General features: G+C 38.5%; 1 protein-coding gene across 1 annotated transcript; it reads left to right on the forward strand.

The window, feature by feature from the left end:
* The first annotated feature begins 20,587 nt into the window (after positions 1–20,587).
* Positions 20,588–24,383, forward strand: LOC137393959 (uncharacterized). The gene is made up of 5 exons (XM_068080673.1): positions 20,588–21,029; positions 21,221–21,452; positions 21,885–22,549; positions 22,999–23,242; positions 24,308–24,383. The coding sequence occupies exons 1-5, from the start codon at positions 20,588–20,590 to the stop codon at positions 24,381–24,383; spliced, it is 1,659 nt and encodes a 552-aa protein (XP_067936774.1).
* The last annotated feature ends 1,214 nt before the right edge of the window (positions 24,384–25,597 follow it).

Below are 25,597 nucleotides of genomic sequence, written 5' to 3' on the forward strand. Positions count from 1 at the left end.
GTTGAAATTCTGATTTCCTCATACCCAATCTATATATACATGTATATATATATATATATATATATATATATATATATATATATATATATATATATATACAGTCAAACATGGACAACTCGAACTTCACGGGACCGAGCAAGTGTTCGAATTATCAGAGCGTTCAAGTTATCAGAGCACTGTCACAAGTCCATGTATTTACTTATTTATTAGTAGATACATGTACATATACAAACTATGATATAAATCAAAGGCACAAATGGCTTGTTTCAAATTAAATGCTTCTAATGTAAAGTTTAAAACGTTTTTATCAAAAAGTATAGAGATTTTTTTATCACTTGAGATTGGTTTGTTGTTTGAGGTGATGTTATTGCCAGGACGTTTTTTAGATTGACATTGACAAAACTTGATCGTTGTTGAAATGCTCAAAAGAAAAGACATCTTTTTCTTTTAAGCGTTTTACCCACGATCAATTTTGCCGATTTTTCTTGAAGTTTATGCAAAGATTACCTTACTTTAACTGGGATTCGTTAAGAGCAACACTCCGAGGCAGTTCAATTAAAAGTTTTACGAGGTTTTACGGTACATTGTATATCACTCACGCTTTTTGAATGGATACTTATTGAATGTACATACGTATTCTGTGTTTAGGTCAAACGATGAATAGTTTTTTTTAGCTAAGACAACGTATACGTTTAATTACAACCATTTTTAAAACGTTTTAAACATTCAACATTCCGACGTTGATTCAACACGGAATCAACGTCGGAAAACTATTCGTCACGGGCTAGCCGGGTCACGCACTCAAGGATTTTCGCCACGCACATACAAAACAACATGCTGTTTTTGTTTTGTATGTGCGTGGCGAAAATCCTTGCGCGCGTGACCCGGCAAGCCCGTGCTATTCATCGTATAACAGTATAAATCAAATTTGACCAAACCTTTAGAAAAGTCGTTGACAAAAATATTTTGCCGATGGAGGTAATAACAACGCTTATGAATTACGAAAAGATGAGGCTTACCTCTATGGCTTTGAATAAAGTGATTTTCTGAAGCGATAACAACCGTTTCGGTAGCCGTTGGGCAAAAAACAGTTCGAACTAACAGTGTTGAGTTCGAGTTATCTATAGCAATTTATCATTACGTGGGAACGGACCAAAGAAACCGTTCGAATTAACCATGTGTTCGAACTATCCGTGGACGAGTTATCCATGATTGACTGTATATATTTCTCACAGTTGGCGTGTCTTTACATGTCCAGCTATAGCTATATGAATTTTGAATTAAAAGCTCACTGCGTGCTGGATTTAAACTCACATAGATTGCAACTGCAGGTTTCAAACCACACATTTAACCATTGAGCTATACAGTCCTTTGTATTCTATCGCTCTTATCATATACCGTATACCATATACTATATGCACAAGCTAAATGTGAACTTTTGATTATTAACTAATATCATCTTTGGCATGTGTTATTTTTTGAAACTGTTTAAAAACTAATTTTTTGCTACCATTACTTATTGGTTTTAAATTTGTAACTTTTAAATTTGCCATTTCAAATGTGCCGTTACACGTCTATTTCCCGTTTTTCATGAGGTTCGATTGCTAAATCGGTAAAGGCTAATACTTTTCACGCAGACAATTGCATTATCTCGAGTAGAAATAGCCTTTACATGCTCTCTCTGTTCGGTCAGACAAAGTACCAGGCAAAAATAATTTGATATCTCATTTGTACATTTGTGCCGGTATCGAGAGGTACCAGTATCGTCGTATTCAAAGTTTTGATGGATAGCGTCTGCTGAAACAGTAACCTTTTTATACACAAACATGCTTCTATGCACAAATTGTGATTATTAATTCAACATATTCAGGATTTTTATTTTGTTTTCTCAGTTCACATTAATTGTATCATTACCAAATCCTCTTTTATTGTAATTGTAGCAAAAAAAGACTATTAGCTATTACTTGCTAATTATTTCACATTTACATTTAAACATTTTATAAGTGTTTGATGTTGTTTCTTACTTTATTCGACCGGTACAAAACATTTTCCTCGTGATATGAAGTTTGAAAGTTACAGCTGTTTGACAAAATTTGAAACCTTTACAGTTGTTTTATTATTTTCTCTTAGGTTATTTACAATGCACAAAACCCTCTTTTCATGGTATGAAGTTGAAAAGCTATGGTATGAAGTTGAAAAGTTAGAATGGTAACTGTTGTTATATGTTAAATAAAAATAAACTTCCTGTACAAAGTTTGGATTCACCTAGTCATACCTAAAGTTTGAAATCCAAGTATGAAACATCATCAACCACTGCAAAGACATTCACTTTCTTTAATGCTGGTCTCCCAAAAGTGCCTTACTCAGGTTTTTGATAACATAGTCTTCTTTATCATTTAAGACATGGACTGCATTTACACGGTAGCTACACCTTTGATTACTAGTTTAATATTGCAGGGTTCCAAAAACACTCTTTTTTCTGAACACGGGCTCACACTCTTAGTCATCTTCTCTGAAATAGCTGGTACTTGAAGTTTTATTAATATAGATTGGTTGCTCTGGCAAAGAAAGGTTTCAAATTAAAAGTACCGTATAGAGTTCAGCCTAGAGCTAGAGTTCAAACTGCCACCCATCGAGGCCCAGCCCTCACATGAGTACGTGGTAGAAAAAAGGCTGGAGGAAGCGCACATCACCCTCTAAGAGGAGCAGATGGCCATCCGGCAAGAAGCCTAAGAAGAGCCTCCCGTGTATGCACCAGGAGACTAGGTCTGGCTCCTAAACAAAAGGAGAAGACGAGGAGAACGCTAAGCTGCAGGCTAAGTTGTAGGGCTTTTACAGGTCGTAAAGGTCTGATCAAACCATAGTTGACTGATAGAGCGACAGGGCTAGTCTTCAGTACAAAGTGAAAGCAGACTGAAGCCTTTCTGTACCTGCCCAGAAGGGCTCGGTCAAGCACTGGCCATCATAGAGCCCAATATGAAAGGGGCAAAGGCTAAGAGGCAGGAGGAACAGAATGAGTTAGAGCTGACCAAGCAGAGGACAAAGGCTTACACCTTCACTGCTTTCAGCAAGGAACTGGAAGACCGGCTGCAGAAGCTCCGACGGAGGCAAGAGCAAGAGAAGCAGCAGGAAATTCCAGAAGAACCAGCCCGCTAAGCCGCTCGCCAGCCCAGCATCCTAGGCTGAAAAAAGGCTCTTGCGTTCTACCGGCATAACCTCTGGCCAATCTAGAGCACTTGGCCAACAGACCGGTATGGAAAGTGGGCGTGGCTAACCATGATGACAGCCAATCAGGATTGCCACAGGCATAGTGCTGCCAGAGCCAAGTAAACAGGGGTGCTGAGGAGATTGATGACACAAGATCTTTTGTTTCTGCACCTTCAAGTGAATCAGTCTGATAACAAAGGCACAGCACTATTTCTACAGACACTATTAAATCTCTTCCAGAGCTCATTACAACGATGGCAAGTTCAGGCGAGAATCACGACTCCTTAGCTGAGATGCTGAACTTACTGGAGCCTGTGAGGACAGGAGAGGAGTTGATGGTGGGTTTACTAGACATGAAAGAAGAGATCGTGTCCACGCATCAGAGCACGGGCCCGGCTGCCCAAGAGAGTAAGGATGAGCTCTTTGGTAACTCAAAGGTGTGCTCTGGCCAGGCTGTCTCCCCGGGCTAATTTGTTACCGACAGAGAGGCTCGAGTTAAAACACACCTGGTTGACACTTAAGCCATGATCGATCAGACAATACCAGCTCACATTATGCCTTTTAAGAAGATGCCTGCAAGTTCACTCACCGAAACGCCATTAGAAATTCATGAACGCCTTGACTGATAAAAAGTGAAGAGAGCTAAGTTGGCAGAGCCTGTTCAGGTATCATGTGTGACTAAGACCGAGCCCATTCAGTTGTCAGTGCCCGTGCAGCAACCTTTACAGAAGCTGCAAATTAAGTTGGCCAAGATATGGACAGAGGAGGTAATTCATACCAAGCGCTACGTCCGCAGTGGCATATATGAGTGGGTGGAATAAGCACTGAAGGAGCCTGGCCCCTATGCCTATGTGAGACAGCACGTGGTGCAGCATTTCGGGCTGTATGGCTGCCCGTGCCATTTGATATACTTTTACCAGGACCAGTTGATAGCCCACCAAGCTACCGAGTGCGGCAGCGCAGTATCCCTGGCCCGCTGGACATCCTTTCTGCAAGTCAGAGGGTTGCCGGTCAGCCTAGAAATGCTGCCCTGCCAGCCAATGTCGATTGTGGCCAACCGCCCACTACAGAGCCAGCAGCTTGGTCCGTTACTACTCAAAGGACAGAAAAAGAACACCAGCTGAGAGCCTCATGCTGGCCTCGAGTTGCCACATCTCAGTCAAGCCCGTCATGACCGGGAGTGCTCATTTTCCTCCTAGGAAGAGACCAGAACCAGCCAAAACAGCGATGCCATCGAAACAGCTTTTGTCTACCCCTGCAGAACTGAAGGTCAAAAGCTCAAACCCCGCGCAAAGCAGATTTTTCGTTCCTAAAACTTCATCGCTATAATTGGACTTACAGATGACAAACAACAAACATTGAAATTAATAGATGTGTAGGTTAAAATCTGGATAAGGACATTCTCACCAAACTACCCTGAAGTAATAAGAAACTTGTAGGTGTAAAAAAATTATTTCAACTCTTACTGCTCTGCATGCTTTTCAGGAAAACTGTCTTGATCTCGTAGACAAAGCTCCTTAACTGAAGGGAAGACTTTACACAGCTGAGCCAGGAATTCATCAGAAATATCTCCGAATACAACCAGACACTCTAGCTTTTGCACACTGCATGGAAGTCTACAATACAGCATTGCAAGTAATACATATGGCTATAACTAGCGACTTATGTTCTGATCCTGGTATCTGGTATCAAAACATCATAGCACAGTAATTGTTGCTAGTCTTCAGTATTATATACATGTTATAGATAACATGATAGCCAAAAATTTTCAGTAAACAAAATTTTATTTAATAAAATATACTGGGAAGCAGCTATTATCGTGAGAAAATTCTATTTTTTCACGATTTTTCAATTTTTTTCAATTTTTTTAGATTTTTATTGCTCGATGACTTACCATGGCAAACATCACATAGAAAAGGAATGCCAATGGATTACATCGCACTAACCTTTCTAACAACCTCTCAAGATTGTCAATGCTTTGCCGATTTATTGCAAGATGTGTCAGATCAGGAACTAAATGGAATATTTCTGAAGGTAGCTCATGTGTTTTTGTAAGAGTTAAGTGTGTGATCACACGATTACTGAACTCTGCCTCTAACTGGTTCCGAGTGTAATATTTCCATCTCTGCAATAAGTTGTAATCGCAGTCCAATGTTCCATCTCTTCGTGGCAGCCAATCTGAGAGATCATTGATCTCATCATTGTCATCACACCATGACAAAGAATAACTTGTATCTGAAACCATTGAATCAATAAATCAAATGTAAAATATTAGCAGATGTTACAGTAGTATAGAACAAGGCTTTATGATAAAAAATGCATAAAGGTTAACTTGCAACAAATATCACATTAATTACAGTGTTTGGTATCAAAAAGTTCACCATGTCTTACTCTGCTATGTTGTAGGTGCAAAATATGTGAAAATGTGATTACAAGCTCTTGAAAGCTCAAAAATGAAACAGTTAATCGCAGCCATCACAAAAACGTAGTAGTTTGGAATCTCTTTATTTTGATGACGTACTCAAACATTGTGATTATTCTTTTGACAGTGATGTTATCATGTGAAATTAAAGGCCAATAAAAGACTCAATATAAAACGTCTTGTAGCACTAGTTTATGACAAACGCCTCGGGTTATACCGATTAGCCCGTTTCAAATATAGATGCTCATTACTTTACAGTTTCGTTTCAGCCAGGTCTAAACATCTAGTCGTAATCTGATCATGTGAACCATACTTCCTGCCAAACAGGGCGAATTAATTCTGCAGCATTTTTCGAGTACCACCGGTGACCAACAGGCTCGTCATGTTTATCAGACAATGATATGTACTCCTTCGAGCCAAGGTTAAAAAATTAAACGAATTTTCACGGTAGGTTATAAGATATCAGTGCTGAATAAAACAGCATTACAATGACGATGAAATAGACGCGTAAGAACAATAGACATGGTTTTATTGAATGCGTGAAGTATATTTGTGAAAATATTTTGACGAATGAGGTTGCGTGAAAGCGTAAACAGAAGCCATCGTGTTCAGATACGTCCCATTTGAGCCGTTTCGGAAAGGGATTCCAATCTATGGCTTTTTCGTGATGGCTGCAATTAACTGTTCGTTTTTGAGCTTTTAAGACCTGGTAATCTCATTTCCACATATTTTGCACCTGCAACACAACAGAGTAAGACATGGTGAATCTTTTAATACCAAATAACTGCTATGTGAATTTTGTTGCAAGTCAACCTTTAACAATATAGCCAAAATCTCTTTAAGATCACTATGGAGGGATATGATACACTCTGATGAAGCTCTATAAAAATGATGAGCAATACAATACATAAATTAAGGTAATGTAAACTATACCTAGTGTAGACTAGAGAAGTTACATCCTGTATATCCATAACTCTCTCTGTCACCAACTCTGAGCAAAGTTAAACTTGAAACTCTATTTAAGGTGAAATATCAATAAAAACCTATTCGCTGTGTATTACTCGAGTAACTTAATTTTTTAAATAAAATTTAGGTTTTTACATGTTTTTTCACGTAGTTTCATGTAATGTATTTGTCTCAACGATCTATGTAATTTCTTCAAGTAATTCTTTTTGTCTGAATAAAATACAATAAATGCTTTTAAGAATATTTGTTTCAACGTAGGATGTACCCAAAATAAAAACTAAATAATTGAACAGATCAGCTTTGTATGTCGAGGCTGAATGTATAGGGTGGCTATTCTTTTAGTAAACAAGCTGTTAATCAATATGATTACACTGCTTGATAATTTCATGTCAAAAGCTTTGACCCAAAGTCTGCATCAATACGCAAATGTTACACAATGTTCTTATCATTTGACTTGGTAAAATTATCTTCAAATCAATCAGGAACCAATAATGTCACTCATTTTGGGCTTAAGTTAGATGTTGATCAATCTCCTAACCAAGTCGTAAATATGGCTTGGTTAAAAGAAAGAAGATATGTAATTAATAATACATCAATTGATTTTTTCAAATCATACACCTTGATAAGGTTGTAATTAAAGAAAATGAATAAGGCTATTCCAGTAGTTGTCTCTTCCTTGAAAATTAAGACCCGCAATAATAAAGAGGAGCGAACAGTAAAATATTAGCATTTGGGATAAGCCAATCTTAGCCAACACGCAACTACAATGCATAATTTACATTTTTCTAGTCTCAAATTACACATAATAATACAATTTAACAAAATTAAGGAAATCTAATACGTAAAACTATGTTCTACTGCATATGCATTTAATTGCTTAGAAGTTCATAATTTATATATTAACAGTTATAAAGTCTATGAGGCTTGATTATGGCATTCTCACCAAGGTTTTTTAGGCTTAAGACTCTACCAGCTTCAGCTTATGAAGTTTCACTGAGCTAGTTACTGATTTAACATTCTACTTATGATAATGTCAGTCTGACACACAGATTTGTTTTATTACTTTGCCCCGTACGCACAAAGCCTGCCTTTAAAAACTTCACACAAAATAAATAAGTGAAAAAGACAATAGATGCTACCAAAACAAACGCACATATAACAATGACTAAACTCTCTGTAAATACAGGGATTATCGGTACATTGCAAATTAAAATATTATACTAATTCGTCCACATCGCTCATGGTGGGGTGTGTTTATTGCTGTCCACAATACTTTGCTAACATTTGAATGAACAGTTGTCTTGGGGTGTGCAGGAAACTACACAACTTGGAAGATATAGCATGCTGTTTTTACTATTGTAGAGCTTAGACAGATTAGGCCTATAACCTTTAGAAGGGCAGAGCGGCACAAGCTTTCTCAAAAGCCTTATAGCAACTTGGAGTATTGCCATCTTACTGTCAACTATCTATTGACACAAGTCCATCTGATTTATGTGCATGCAATATATTCAACTCGAAATTTGGAGTTAGATATGATCGTTTAAATATATTGCCAAATTTACCAAAAGCAAATGACAAAAAGATGTAACTCAGCGCACAGCGCAAAAGAGGCGAGCAGCACATGTTCAAATCACTGTGCAAAAGCTCTTTTTCCTGCCCTCTCTCCCTCACTCAGGAATAATTCCTGTGAGCAATTTAGGTCTGAGGAAGTAAAATGTTACTGAGAGGTTGTCTGTTCAGAGAAGCAAATATGCGTATAGACTGACATGGTTAGTTAACATAAAACATTTTGATGTACCGAAAGTGCGACTAAGGTTTAATGGTTTGATTGAAAAATGAATGCTTTAAAGAGTCAAAACTAATGGTGTGCCTAATATTAAATACTCTTGTGTCGTACAATTCATTGAAGATTAAAAAATTATTATAGTCAACTTTTAAGTCCCCAGGAAAATTGTTATTCATGGGAGAGATGTCCTCGTCTTCTCTTCTCGAAATCAGTATGAGCCGCTTCCCTTCTGCATTTCCAATGAGATGTTATCATATTTTTTAAATAGTATGTCATTCTAAAAGTTTTTCTATTAATTTTTTCATATTCATGAATCAATGATTTATTAAATGAACTTCATATTTCAGAAGCGTAGTTCATTAATGTCAAACAAACACTTAAACAGAAAATTCTTCTGGCAGAAAACTAGAATTCTCATTAACAATTATGGTATGGAATTTGTCTTTTGAATTCTAATTCTAATTTGGTTGTTATATAGCAGGAACTGACACTTTGAAATAAAAACCATTTAAATGTAGTAGGCCTAATGGGGTACCCATCAAATGATAGGCTGTATAAGTAGTTACAGGTAGCATTGAAAAGTGAGTTGGTTTACCTATATCAAAACTTAGTGGCCAGTCTGCTGTCCCACTATTCTATTCAGTTTAATCAATGATACACAGCCCCCACGGGGGGGGGGGGGCTGTATATCATTGGTTTAATTGATTTTGTAGAGCAATGCTAACTGACTGGTAATTGGTCAATAATCGATTAGACATTTGCGGCACCAGCAAAAGCTTAGTATCCTGAAATCTTACAGCACATACAGTGTGTTGTATATAATTAAGAGTCATCTTCTCTCACACTATACATTCGTTTACATTTCATAGTTATCTTACCGTATATGCTTAGCGGTTATCTTATCTTTTATATTTGTGGTTGACGCATGTGCACGGATCGTTTTCCGGCAGTTACTGAGTACACGCGCTTATATTAAATACTCGTACTTGTGTTATCGCAGCATATTCGATATTTACTAATAAAGATATATACAATAGACACACAAATACAACATGGTAGCAGCAGTGGAGCCTACAATATTCGGTTGACATTTTGTTAAACGTTTACATTGAATAGCGATACTGTAAAATAAATAGTTATTTCGTCACCGTTGTGGATGCTTACGGACGTTCATACGAGAATAATAGAAAGAGATATTTACGATGGCAGAAGAAACTCAAGATGTATCGGCATCGGCCATCAGATATCGACCTCCTCCGCTGAGTATGCCAGAAAAGTTTGACTTTGATGATCCAGGCAGTTGGGCACGATGGTCAGCTCGGTGGAAGCGCTATAGGGAGGCGAGTGGCCTCAAAAACCAGCCAGAGACCGACCAAATAAACTCTTTGCTTTATGTCCTTGGTGATCAAGCTGAAGATATAGTGCTGAGCAGGAACATTACAGAAGACACTCATAACAATGTACTAGGAGCATTTGATACATATTTTGGACTGAGGAGAAATTTGATTGCCGAGAGGGCAAAGTTCAATCGTCTCAGCCAAGGGAGTGACTCTGTGGACGTGTTTATTAATAAACTCCATCGACAAGCAGAATATTGTGACTACAAGGCACTTAAGCAAGAACTGATCAGAGACCGCTTAGTAGTAGGAGTACATGATGATGAGTTGTCGGAGAAACTCCAGGCTATGCCCGATCTGACTCTAGACGTCGCTACACTCACAGTGAGACAATATGAGGCTGCAAAGCAAGCTCAAACAATAGTAAGAGGAAACCGTAGCGGTGAAGTGGACTCGATACGGAGACAAACAAAATATCAGAGTGACAAAAGGCAACATTCGGCATCAATGGTAGCTAAATCAGAGAATAACAATAGCTATAGCAGTAGCAACGAATGCGCCAGATGTGGTAGTAGGCCTGGGCATCCTAGAAGTAAATGCCCAGCTATCAGCAAGAATTGCCTGAAATGTGGCATTATGGGACATTTTGCTCGAAAATGCAGAAGCGTAACAGCGCATAAGCCAGTAGCAGAGGTAGAGCAGGAAGAGCTCACCGATTTATTTCTAGGCGTTATTGAGGTAAACGAGGCATCTTCAAAGCCATGGACAGCACAGGTAACCACTAAGCTACCAGATACTAAGCCAGTTGACATTACATTTAAACTAGACAGTGGGGCTGCAGTCACTGTCTGTTCACCCAAGGAAATACCCTCTGATGTAACAATGTTGAAAAGTGACAAACGTTTAGTAGGTCCTGGAAATGCAGAGATACCATATTTAGGATTTGTAAATGCTGTGCTGTGTCATAAAAAATTTTCTGTAAAAGAGGACATTTTTGTGGTCAACAACCAGAGAGTCAATCTATTGAGTAAACGTGCCTGTGCAGCTTTGTCTTTGCTTTCATGTTCAGTAGATGAAACTGATGTGAATAGGTCTGAGTTGAAGTTAGACAAATTCTTGCCAGTTTTTGAGGGCCTGGGCCAAATGAAGGATGCATTTTACGATATCAAACTTGTTGACAATGCTGTACCATATGCTATAACTGTTTCTAGACCAGTACCAATACCATTGTTGGATGAAACTAGGCTCGAATTGGAGAGGATGGTAAACCTGGGTGTGGTTGAGAGGGTCACTGGGCCGACCGAGTGGTGCTCACCGATGGTAGTGATCCCCAAGAGCAACGGTCGAGTAAGAATATGTTCAGATGTAACTCAATTAAATAGATATGTCAAACGCGAAGTGTATCCAATGGCCACGGTAGATGACAGCTTATCACAAATAAGTGGGAAAGTATTCTCAAAACTGGATGCCAATAGTGGCTTTTGGCAGATCCCTTTGACTCCAGCATCCTGTGAACTAACCACCTTTCTCACTCCTTTCGGGAGATTCATGTACAAAAAACTACCATTTGGATTGTGTTCATCTCCAGAAATATTCTACAGAGAGATGTTACGTATACTGGGAAACACGGAAGGCGTAATCGTCCACATGGATGACATATTAGTCTATGGGAAGAATAAATGTGAACACGACAAGAGACTAAACGATGTACTGCAGAAGATCAAAAGTGCTGGAATGACACTTAACCGCAGTAAGTGTGAATTTGGGAAAGCTAGCGTTACATTCTTAGGCCACAGAGTAGACTCAGACGGCATTCACGCTAGTGAGGAGCGAATTCAAAGCATACTCAATTTCCATACGCCGACCTCAACACGCGACATTCAGAGTTTTTTAGGATTGGTAAACCAATCAGCAAAATTTAGCCCGAACATTGCTAAGCTTAGCGAGCCACTTAGAGAGCTGTTGAAAAAAGATGCACCATGGATCTGGGACAAACCACAAGAAGATGCTCTACAAGCACTCAAGCAGGAGTTCGCCAAACCACCTGTGTTGGTTCCTTATGACCTCAAGAAAAGGACTATTATTTCAACAGATGCGTCTAATAAAGGCCTGGGAGTTGTCATGACGCAAATACAAGAGGACAACTCCGAGCGTCTAGTAGCAGCAGCTAGCAGGTCGCTGACGTCAGCAGAAGAAGGATATGCTACAATTGAAAAGGAAGCGTTAGGTGTTACATGGGGGTTAGAGAAGTTTTCTAGATATCTACTAGGGCTACAAGACTTTGAAGTACACACGGATCATAAACCATTAGTGTCACTGTTGGGATCTAAACCTATACACAAGCTACCACCCAGGATATTACGATTCAAGCTCAAACTTATGCGGTACAAGTTCCACATAGTATACGTTCCAGGAAAGCAAAACAGCTCAGCAGATGCATTATCAAGGTATCCGTCAGAAAAGCCAACAGTTCGTGAGATGCTTGCAACAGATGAAATAGAAGCATTTGCCAGGTCATATAGTCTCCCAGCTACAGATATTAGGCTGGAAAAGTTGTCAGCAGCTCAAAAGTCAGATGAAGTGCTACAGATCATACGAGAATATGTCGAGAAAGGATGGCCTGCATACTTATCAAACACCGATTCAGTCATAAAGCCGTACTTCGAAAAAAGAGGCCTTATTACACTCCACCCCGCACACGACCTTCTTTTATACCAAGATAGAATCATCATTCCGCAACTAGAAAGAATGGAGATCCTGGAAAGGATTCATGAAGGGCATTTAGGAGTTTCTAAATGTACCCAGAGAGCAAAAAGAGCAGTGTGGTGGCCTTCACTGAACAAAGCTATAGAAGAAATGATTAGCCACTGCTCTGTCTGCAGAAACAGAGCACCCGAAGTGAGAGAACCTTTGAGGCCTCTAGACACCCCAAGACATCCATGGCAAGTATTGGCTTCAGATTTGTTCCATCACAAGGGACGAGATTATCTTTTAGTAGTAGATTTGTACTCCAGATATCCGGAAATAACTGCCCTGCAATCCACCACATCAAAGGAAATAGTTAAACACCTCAAAAGCTTTTTTGCTCGACATGGAATACCGGAGTTGCTAATTTCAGACAATGCTGGTCAATATACCTCGGAAGAGTTTCGCGAGTTTACCCACAAATACCAGTTTCGCTCAGTGACTTCATCCCCACGGTACCCAAGAGCTAACGGGGCAGCTGAGAGGATGGTACAGACGATGAAAAACATTCTGGATAAGTCGGCAGACCCATTTCTAGGCTTATTGGCATACAGAACTTCTCCACTGTCCACAGGCTTTTCTCCAGCTGAACTCATGATGAACAGGACACTTAGGTCAACAATACCGTCAGCAAATGGTGAGTTCAACGTAACTAACCATCAACAGCACTACATTAGAAATCAGATGTACAAACAACAAATGAAGCAGAACCATGATGCAAGGCACAGAGTTAAAGAGCTTTCAACATTGGCTCCAGGAGACCAAGTATTTATACGTGACATGCATCGCCAAGGAATTGTACAACAAGGACATCCAGGCACCCGCAGCTACACAGTTAATTCTAATGGCAACATTCTAAGACGTAATCGGTCAGCATTAGTGTATACTCCTCCACCTGCTCAGAAAGGTGACCTGCCAGAGGCATCACCAACTCGGTCCCCGTCAGCCATCTCACCCGCACCCAGGCCATCAGATTCTCCAATGAGAAAATCATGTCGTGTAATTCATAAGCCACGCAGACTGATTGAGGAATGTTAGTCATATTAATTATTTTGCATTTTTAGGATTAGATGTCAAGTCAAACTGTGAGAGCTAGCTTGGGAAGGAGATGTTGTATATAATTAAGAGTCATCTTCTCTCACACTATACATTCGTTTACATTTCATAGTTATCTTACCGTATATGCTTAGCGGTTATCTTATCTTTTATATTTGTGGTTGACGCATGTGCACGGATCGTTTTCCGGCAGTTACTGAGTACACGCGCTTATATTAAATACTCGTACTTGTGTTATCGCAGCATATTCGATATTTACTAATAAAGATATATACAATAGACACACAAATACAACACAGTGCATCAAGCGTGTGCGCTGACCATTTGGTCACATAATCCGTCTGATATGCGTGAACGCATTTGAGATGTAAAGCAATTAAATTTTGTGAGTCAACAAAACCTCGTTACGAGGTGGTGACCTTATATACAATTAAATAAAAATATTGCAAAACAATTATATATGATAGCTTAATAAACTCAAAAAACCAGGTATGGTTACAGTAAAGATAACGAACCAGAAGCTACAGCGCAATACCTAAATATATAACAGCTTAAAATTGGCGTTCACGGCAAAGAGGTAGTACTGCACTATAAAACGACACAACTAGCTTACCCATGATATCTCGATTCATCAGAAGTTGAATTCAATACTTTTTTTGAACCTGTAGTTACAGCAGAAAATGATTAACTACATCCGTAACCTATCCTATCAGCTGTAGAACACGGGTGAAGCGTCCTGGTAACGACACCGAAGACACGGATAAAGCGTCCTGGCAACGACACGGAGAACCCGGATAAAGTACGCTTGAAAAACATAGATGTAGCGGTCTATAATTGTCTTGCATACTACCGCCTTACCGCCTGTCGTTCACTACATTCTCCCAACTCGCCGGCCGTTTCGTAACAAGCTGCAACATCGAAACTAATCGTGCGCTCTTACGATTTGGTTGCTAATAGCAAACGTCGAAAAAGTTTTTTGTACCTGAAATGTAATCCGTCAAGACATGAAAGCATGTTGTACACAAACATTTATTCAAACTTTATTATTAATACTGAGAAAACAGATTGATTTCCTGTCTCAATTTTGTTGTATATGTATTACTGTTAACAATGATATACAGCCCCAATTTGGGCTGTATATCATTGCTGTTAATTAGAAACTTATAGTGAATCAATTGAAAAAATAATGTTATCTGGCAATCATAATTAAGGACAATTGGCCCTTGCGCATCAACGAGTAATCTAAAAAAGGCGTGTGAAGACGGCAACTAGGTAGTTTGGTCGAAACTAAGCCAACGTGTTAGCGACTCTATTAATCTCTATTCTTAGCCGGCTTCCTACCCGGTTCCACTATATCATCCGGGGAACAAGAGTGCCTTTCGATAGGAGGGCAAAGTAGTCGCAGCTCCACGACTAATGGAATTTCCTTCGGAATTAAACTAACGAAAAACCACACTCATTTCTCTTACATTTATGCAACATTTATTACAATCTAGATCGTATCTGACTAAAGGCCGGCAAAATCCTTTACAGTATCAGAAAAAGAAGTCAATGTATAGAAACTAACCATTACAGTAAAACATAAAGCATAATCACTTCACTATTAACCACACAGTAGGATATTGATTATCAGTTTGAAAGTGAAAGAAAAATTCATTCTATTATTGCTATACACTGTATGTATGTTTAATATTAAACAATATTGTAAAATTATTGATTCTTTAAAATTCTCCCTCGAGATTAATTCTACACTTGTATTTTCCTTTCAAGATAGAAGATTTAGGCATCTGGTCTCATTAAATTACAAGTAATATATCAATACGAATCTATTATGCATCATAGCACAAACACACCACCCAACTAGATTGTGAAAGACTGCAAAAGCCGTTGCCAGAGCTCATAATTATTATCATCTACCTCAGAGGGCGTCTTGTACACCTCGTAGTTGTTACATTCGCTTAGAAGCTTAGGTGGTCCAGTTCTCGGCCAAGTAGTTGATGTGTTACTACTTTTAACAACAGTATTCCCATCTCTCACTAGACCTGTATTAACATAGAGAGTTACAAATTTAGGAGACCAAGTTTTCGTCGGAACCTGCGTATTTGAGTCAGCTTTTTCACTGACTGAACGACTCCCTCTTGTGTGCCGTTTTCTGTGATTGACGGCTTTGGTCTCAGATCAGCCTTGTTTCTTCTTACTGCTGTTTGTGTATTTTTGTTCAAGACAGCTTTGAGAATTTTTCGATAAGTTGATATAGGTATCACATGTTCCTGATATCATTTGATCTTTTTTATCAGATCTTCCTCAGCAACACTGGGGTCCTAACTGCTAAATCTGACAGATCTTTACTAGATCGGTTGTAATATTCATGTGTTTGTAACGTCAGATTAACATTCTGCTTCAGAATCTCAATGGTCTGTATCAGTGTGTGCCGGAAGCATTCAATGAGTGATTCGATCGAACATTCTCTGAGCTAGTAAAGAATGCATTTCAGCTGTAGGTTATTTTGATACCCCAGCAAAACCGAATATATATCTTTTGCTCTCCCCATCAGTCATTAGATGATTTCACCGATGACTCTGCTTTACCATTTGATTGCTGGTGAGCAAAAAATGATACAGTGTTTATAAATCCCGATTCTTTGGTGAAAAATTGAAACTTCTCGGAAGCAAATCACGGTAAACCTCTAATTGAACGCCATGCCGCTCTATTTTTCAACCCTTCCTCTATAGTAGCGGTCAAGTGGAGGTGGCCTGCAAGAAGAGACTGGCAGTGTAATTTTCAAATGGCTCATCAGAATTTTTGGGAAGATAAATTTAGCCCTATTTCTGGCGAAACAAATATTGCTGATGTTGTGCTCTCTTTTTGTGGTGGAGCAATATTAAACCATATATTTCCAATAAATCTGCTAACTTACCTCTAACTTGTCAAAGTTCTCTGAATAGATATGCATAGAGGAAATGAAAAATATCTCTATCAGTTGATATCTATTGCTTGCAATTGACCTGCGATGATATTATAGCCTGTGTACTTTGCAATTCGTTGGTAGTTTCAATTTTTATTTCATTCTAAATTTGAAAACATATTTTTATTTTATATCTGTATTTAACAGGGTCGGATAAAAGCTCATTGCTCTCATTGATATGTTTGCTACAGTTATCAGCAAAAACTAGCTTTCAATGTGCAATAGAAGTGGAGACATGAGCATTGATCCATTGTAAGCCGTGTTAAGATAGCCGCAAGGATGCTATTAAATAAAATGCTATAAATCTACAAATTTATAAGTTATATAAGGATGATGTAACAAATGCTACAAATATATATTCATGAGCAATAACATAAACGAATCACACTTATATTACATGCAGAAACAAAAATTAACGTTTTTAAAACAAAAATATTTTCATCGTTTGCTCACATAGCTGCATTCTGATTGTTGCTTTCAATGGAACGAACATCTTGTAGTTGTCCATTACATTCCACAATATCTTCTGGCCTCAACTCTTTTTCTGCACTGCAGAACTAGTCGATATTAGCATCCAAACAATTATTTGGCAGACCAAAACTTTTACGCATTGCATTTAGCACAAATGCAACGTGCAAAAGTTTGCTTGCTAAACGTAACCTATGGTTCAAAACTTTCAAATCTTTTTATATGCCTGCTCTTTGAAGTATTAAGACCACGTTGAACAATGAACTGCTATCAGCCTGAGACAGATATTAACTATTTCTATGGTGTTGCTTTCAAAGTTCATCCACTATCGTAAATTTAAACCGTTATTTTATGTAGGCATATGACTTCGAAGTATCAAGACCGTGTTAAACAAAAAACTACTATTAGCCTGAGACCGTTATTGACTATTTCTATTGTGTTGATTTCAAAGTGTTAACAAAAAATAGCTAAAAGCTTGGAAGTTGGACAATAAGAGAATTGATCGTTTTTAATGTAAACGATAAATTATTAATACGATTTTGTGGACACTTTTCTACTGATCACTTGATATTATGGGTTCGTGAAGATCAAAAATCTTCAAAGTTGCGTTCAAATGGAGGTGGCGTTCAAATAGAGGATGGCGCTCTATTTTTCAACTCTTTTCTTGTAGTGGCAGTCAAATAGAGGTAGCGTTCAAATAGAGGTTTTACGGTATATGACCAAAATATGACAGTGAATCCACCATAAGGTTGTACTTTTCTCTGTTCAGCTTTCGGCTGACTCTTCTTGTCCGAGTCAGAGATTTCTCAAGCTTTCGATTATGCTCTAAATGGGCTCCTTATGTGTTAATCCTTTTTTAAAGATCGAAATATTTTGTGCCACAACTCCTACTTTTTGTAGAGCATTTGGTGCATATTCGGTAATAGCTGTCATTAAACAATTCTCATAGTCTGGGAGCAGATTAACTCAAATGTGAGTTGGTATTCCCTTATTCAACTTTTAAACTATGATGCATGCAAGGAATTTCTCAACATTTATATAATGTCTGTTTGCATGTTGCACTTTGTAACATCATTATTTATATACTTTCATGTTTAAATTACATACTCATCAACAGGCAGAGGTGCAATAAACAAGTCTATCACTGTTGACATTGTGACAAGGAATTTCAGACACTGATTGGATAATTGCAACAATACGTCACAATCCGCCAGTTTGCTTAGTAATGGCGGCCCAAGATGGTAGCATGCTAGCCTGGGCATGGCTCTTGTGGGGGATTAGGAGAGAGAGGCTGGGACACAGCAACACGCGGGGAAGACAACTCTAAAAGTCGACTTCTGAAGTCGCTAATACCACAATCATTATTTCTGAAGGAGTATCATGTGACAGTCTATCCCTGAAAGGCATTCTCGGAAATGGCAGGAAGTGGCAACAGAACAACATAGAACGCATAATTCTAGTAAAGAAAAGCTTATCTAATAATCTAAGTTTTGTTTTATTTATGATTTACGCAAGAATTATGTATTATTTTTAATCTGAATTGGCAGCAAACAAACGCTGGTTATTAAATATGAAATTTTGGTTGCATAATAAATCAATCACGGGAGTTATATTATTTCATATGCTTAATTGATTGTTTGATTTAATTATAATAAAAAATTAAATCTATTAAATAAAATCGTTTCACAATAACAATACAAACATAGCAAACGAATAGCAATAGAACAACAAAAATGGATCGCACGCTGCTAGTAAAGAAAAGTTTATCTAGTAAAAGTAATCTCAGTTTTATTTTACTCGTGGTACACGCGAGTATTATGATTGATATTTATTATAAAAAATAATTATTACTCTATAATATTTTAATTTGGATTGGCAGCAAACAAAGCTGGTAGGTAATTATGAAATGTTGGTTGGATAATAAATCAATCTCGGGAGCTATAGTATTTTAATTTAATGCATTTTTTTATCAGAGAAATGTGATGAAACTGCAAACGTTGAACTACTGCCTTTTACTAGATCGAGTCACGTGACAGTGACGATAGACTTTTAAACGCTCCACGTCTAATATATCATGAGATCTGAATCTAATGACACGCTCCCATTAGTATCAGTCTGAGCGTCATATGTAACATATGTCGCTAGTTTTGCAGAAGTTGTCTTACCTTTTTTTTGCTACGTGTCCTAGGCTATCTCTCCCAATCCCCCACGACAGCCATGCCCAGGCTAGTAGCATGCGCTGTCTGTGTGTGTTTGTGTGTTACTAATTTCAAGAGTGTCATAATATGATGTAAGCTAACATTGTTTAGCTATGGTCATTTGGTGGGTTAACTATGGTCATTAGTTGTGGTGTATCACATCCTATTTCATCGTGTTGTTTTTATCATCCTGTGTGAAATGTGTCCTCAGTTAATATCCCAGTGTTGTCAAGAACAGTCTACTTGTATTCATTCAATATATACTGTACTCAAGCATAATACATTGGGTTTCTATATACGCATCCTCGTAGGCAGGATACGGATACCACAGACAAAATTGTTCAGAGAATAGTAAAATATCACAAAGGATATATTCAAGTCAAATATCAAGTATGACGACTGGAGTGAGACATCCTGACCCGCTGGATTTCACCAATGCTCAGGAAAACTGGAGCGATTGGATCAAACGATTCCAAAGATCCAGACAAGCCAGTGCAATAAATGAAAAAAGTGCTAGTAGACAAGTAGACACTTTAATCTATGTAATGGGAGACGAAGCAGATAAGGTTTTTGCGCAACTGACAATATTAACACCATCTACAGAAGAAGCAACAGCCAACCCAAGTAAGCTGTATGACAATACAGTTGAAGAGTTCAACAATTACTTCAATCTAACCAGCAATACGCTTCATTATCAGATTATTCTTGGCAGCTGTGTGCAAGTTATGAGACAAACGAATGAACAATTTATCTGTGAATTGTATGAGATAATCAGTGAGTGTGGATTCAGTCCAGAAAAACAAAATATTATGCTAAAAATGAGATTACTGGCTGGAATGGAGGATAAAGCTCTTTCGAAAGAGTTGCAACTTGATGCAGATGTAACTGTGGACACCATCAAGGCAAAAATGAGAGCAAAAGAGACTATTTTACGAAATCAGCAATTGGAGTTAGATGGAGAAAAACAGTGGCTTCTCTCCAATGGCAAAGCAACCCGACTACCCAAAAGTCCCTGGGGAGGGGTCTCAGCACGGGTGAATCTGACAAGAGCAGAAGCAGTGCTGAACCTGAATGCACAGGATGCAGACGCAAAGTGACTTTATCAAAAACTGTAAATACTGTGGAGAGTCTCATGCAATAATACGGAAAGAGATGTAAAAACTGTAAGAGATTCAATCATTTCTATTCTGTTTGTCAGTCAAATCCAAGAAAAATACATGCTGTAGATGTTTCTAATGAGCACGAATATTATATTATATTGAGCATTATATTTATTATATAATGCTCAATATTTGAATCTAGATACATTATGTCTTTTTGTACATGAAACAAAAGCTGCTGAATGTAATTCTAAATGGTTGATTAAACTCAGAGCAAATAACCAGACATTTGAGGCTAAGGTTGATACGGGGGGGGGGGGGGGCAGAGGTTTCAGTGATGTCTCGTACCACTGCTAAGAGTTTGGGCGTAACAAGTGTTGAAAAATCCACTGCAGTTGTCACAGGCTATGCTGGAAAATCAGTTCCACTTGTGGGCACTGTAGAGATTGCCATTTCGGTTGTGCATGCTGGCAGACTCAAAAAATGCAAGGAAGTGTTTTATGTGGTTGAGCAGAACTTCCAAACACTGTTAGGAATGCCTGCAATAAATGCTATGCAGCTGATAGCCAACATAGGCCAAGTAGGTACTCAAGCTCAGTCAGGTGCGAGTGTGATTGATAAATATGAGCATGTGTTCAATGGTCTAGGTAAGTACCCTAAACCTATTACGCTTCAACTCAAAGACGGCGCAGTTCCTAAAGCATCACCACTGAGAATGGTGCCAGACAAGGCACGTAGCAAATTAGAAGCTGAACTTAAACAGATGAAAACAGAACAATGTATAGTTTGAGACAACAATGCATCAGAGTGGCTCAGTCCATCAGTAATAGTGAACAAGCCTGATGGCTCCATCCGCTGTGTTTAGACCCTCAGTACTTGAACTCGCAGCTGGTAAGAACGCAGCGCTGCTTATCCACTCAATCAGAATTATTTTCACGCATCCATGGGTTCAAATAATTTTCATGTCTAGATGGAAAGCAAGGTTTTCGCCAGCTCGTTCTTGATGAAAAGTCATCTAAGCTGACATGTTTTTTAACACCATTTCGGAAATTTAAATACCTGAGATTGCCGATGGGCATCACTAATGCACCTGAAATTTTTCATCAACTGATGGTGGACTTGTTGAAAGGTGTTGCCGGTGTAGATGTGTACATTGATGATGTGCTGATTCATGCAAAAAATTTAGATGAACATGATGCAAGGTTGGAAGCTGTTTTGGAGTACCTTGCAGAAGCTGGCATTACTTTGAACAAAGCAAAAAGTGTTTTTGTCAAAAAAGGATTGTTTTTCTGGGCCATGAGCTATCTGGGGAAGGTATCTGTGCACACAAGGACACAATAGACACTATACAAAATATGATGGTCCTACAAAACAAACAGGCTGTTCAATCTTTTCTTGGCTTTGTGGGATATCTGGCTAAGTTCATAAACAATCTTTCGGAAATGACCATGCCTCTGAGACAGTTGCGCAAAAAGGGTGTCCAATTCATGTGGCAAAAGCCACAGCAGGATGCATTTGACCAAATAGAAAATGCTGTTTTTATGCACCTCTGCTATCCTACTATGACACAAGCAAGCCAATTGTGGTTTCACCGGACAGTAGCGCACATAGCTTAGGGGCTGTTTTGATTTAAGGTATGCTGCCAAGTCTCTCACTGAGACACAACAAAGATATTCTCAAATTGAAAAAGAACTTTTAGCAATTGTGTTTGCATGCAAGCGATTCAAATACTATTCATGGGGTAAGGACACTGTTACTGTTGAGACTGATCATCAACCTCTATTAGGATTGCTAACTAAGCCTATCAGTAAGCTGTCTCCTAGGTTAGCTGAAATGCGGTTGGAAATACTGACCTATCCAGTTACACTAGAGCTCAAGTACACACCAGGCAAAGACATGACAGTAGCTGATTTGCTATCTCGCACGTGCCCACAAGGCACTGATGCTTATGATGATTTAGGTGCGAACCCATTTTTGCAAGTGTGCCAGGTGATAATTAGCAATGATTATGCAATGAGGAAATACACTGGGGCTACTCAGTGCGACAATGAGCTTTTTGTAGTGCTCAAATACAATAGACAACGGTGGCCAAATGCTCGTAAATCTTTGTCCAGTCTGGCGCTGCTTCTGTATTACAATTATAGATATGAGCTGTCAGAGGTTAATGCCTTGGTAATGTATGGTTCAAAAGTTGTCATTCCTGCATCCCTTAGAGCCGAAGTGCTGCAGAAATTGCATGCGTCTCATCAGGGGATAACCAAGATGTTGCAGAGGGCAAAGGGTAGTGTTTCTTGGCCAGGTATGAAAAAACTGTGGAAGATAAGTGTATGTCGTGTGATGCATGTTTGTGCACTACTAGAGAAAGTAAAAAAGCACCACTGATCCCAATGGAAATACCACAATACCCATTCCAATCGCTGGGTGTTGATTTGTTCTATGTAAATGGAAATAGTTACCTTATGGCAGTAGATTACTTGATTAAATGGCCCATTGTTAAGGCCCTGAGACAGGCAACATCTACTAGGTGTGTGATAGAGTCTTTGAGCGAGATTTTCGCTGATTGGGGTACTCCAGAGAAATTGATAAGTGATAATGCCAGTCAGTTTACGTGCTTAGAGTTCCAACAGTTTTGCTCACAATATTGTGTAATGCACAGGACCAGCTCTCCATTACATGCATCTGGTAATGGCCAAGTTGAGTGCACTATAGGTACAGTCAAGGCAATAATGAAAAAGTGCATGAATGCAGGTGACAATTGGGTCGATGGGTTGTTGGCTATTAGGAACACTCCCATAGCAAATGGCTTGCGATCACCCACTCAGCATTTGCAAGGTAGGGTGCTACGGGATAAAATTCCAGATGCTGCTAAACAATATGCAGGGCAGCCATATGACCTACTGAAGCTACGAGAGCAGTTGGCTGAACAAAAAGAGCAAGACAAGTTTTACTTTGACAGTCGGGCTGGAAACGAAAAGATGCAGTTAAACAAGAGGCAAGATTGTTATTTTAAATGGCCAAAGGACCGTGGGTTAGAGAAAAAGTAGGTAGTCAGGTAAGCGAGCGTTCATATCTGGTCATAAAGGCATGTGAACAGAGTACAGGAGAAATAGAAAAGATACTCATAAAGCAAGAAAGGTAAGTGAGAGTGACGTGTCTAGTGATGCAGGTGAGGTTTAATATGGATGGTGAGGAGGTAAGTGCTAAGGAGATGCCAGTAGTTGTGCCACCAGAAAATATAGCTGCCCGAGATCCCCTTCGTTCTCCGCGCCCGCAGCGTGAACATAGGCTGCCATCCAAATATAAGGATACAATTGCTTACTTCAAATAGCTGGTACTTGCTCTGAAAAATGCTGTGAATCATGAAAAATCCTGCACAATTTCGTATGACTTTTTGAATTATGATACTACTTGTCTAGCTACATATGCATGAAGTTTTCTGTCATATATATTATATACTTGTAGTGGTAGTAAGCATACAGCATGAATCATTTCATGTTTTAGCTTAGCATATATTATGGCTAATATGGCTTATTGCTACTATGCATGGAGTTTGCTAGCATATATTATATCTGTAGTAGAGTAGATCGCAAGCAGCATGAATAAGTTCATGCTTTATTTTAGCTTCATTTTGTCTTTAGCTTACAGACGTTGTTGTTTAGTTATTGTTTGGAATGGGTGAATATTGCTTTTGAATTTTTTCACAACGCAAACAACCACAACTCTTATTTTGGATAAAAAAGAGATGTCTGTTAGATTGCCATCATAAAGCTTAAGTCAAGCTAACTTTGCGCTATCTATTCTAATATAACTAAGTATTCTAATACAAGTAATGCTTTTGTTTAGCTATTTATTACATAGCCATAGCTCAGGCTTATATAAACTAGGTCTGGTAGGCAATAGTACAATACATACGATGAGAGTGAATAAACCACATCTTGTGTTATTATTCATACAGGTAACATTTATTACTGTTATACTTTCCTTGTTGTCTCTACATGTTAATGCAATACATACTATGAGAGTGAATAAACCACATCTTGTGTTATTATTCCTACAGGAACATAACAGAAGTTATTGGCGACAAGGATAGGATATTCTTGAGCAGTACAACTGAGATTCTTACAAGAATATAACCCGGAACCTATACAGCATTCTCAAGTGTATACAAGTATGTCTTCGGAAGTGGATAAGTTAATTGAAGTAATTACAGCTCAAAACCAAAAGATGGAAGAGCAACAACAAGCTTATCTGGAAGAAACTAGGAAACTCATGGAACTACTGGTGAAAGGTCAAACCGAGACAGCAGGTAAGCTAGCACCATCGGCAGCCTTACCCAAGTTTTCAGAGTATGATCCAGCTACCGAACTATTGACTGATTACATGAATCGATATGACACTTTTGTAGCAGCTCACTCTATACCTGAAGAGAGAAAAGCTAGCGTGTTCTTAATTAATCAGCCACCTGTTCTCTACAAACAGATCAGCAACATGGCTGGCCAACTGGAGACTCCAAAACTTATAAATGAAGTTACCATGGAAGAAATAGATAATTTTTAAAAAAAACAATATGATCCCACACGATTTTTAGTATGCGAGCGTTATAAATTCTGGAGTACTATGAAAAGGAAACCTGGAGAAACTATTCATGAATTAGCGAATAGAATTAGACAGGAAGCAACCACATGTGATTTTTCTAATATTAATGATCCATTAGATGAAGCTATGAGAACACGGTTTGCTTGCTCAGTAAATAATGAAGCAGTTCTCAAAGCACTGTTCAAAGTAAAAAAAACTGAGCTATCTTGCAAAAGAGCTATTGAAATTGCGACAGAAACAGAGGATGCAGCTAAGATAGCTAAGGAAACCGTATATGGAGAGCAATAAAAAGTCAACAAGGTGCAACCAGATCATAGAACTAAGACACCAACAGGAACTTCAAACTGCAAAAAAGCAAGACAGACAACTTTCAATTGCTCCAGATGCAATAAAACTACACATACTGCTAAGGAATGTCCATACAGATCTGCTACATGTAATTTTTGCCAGAAGTTAGGACATCTAGGAGTTGCCTGCCGAAAAAGAAAAGCAACTACTAATAAAAGGCCTATAGCACAGAAATCTACACCAAAACAACAGCTTAAAACTATTCGAAGAATACATATGGAACAACTTCAAAAGAGTATTGAGATAGAAGAACAGATCGTAGAGATGGAGTTAGATACAGGAGCCTGTGACAACTTCGTCACTGAGGAAGTCTGGTGTAAACTTGGAAAGCCTGTACTCTCTACAACAACGACAAACTACGAATCTGCTTCAAAACATCCGATTGAAGTAATTGGACAGTGTC

The sequence above is a fragment of the Watersipora subatra genome, chromosome 4 (assembly GCF_963576615.1).
Source record: "Watersipora subatra chromosome 4, tzWatSuba1.1, whole genome shotgun sequence".
Taxonomy (NCBI): Eukaryota; Metazoa; Bryozoa; class Gymnolaemata; order Cheilostomatida; family Watersiporidae; genus Watersipora; species Watersipora subatra.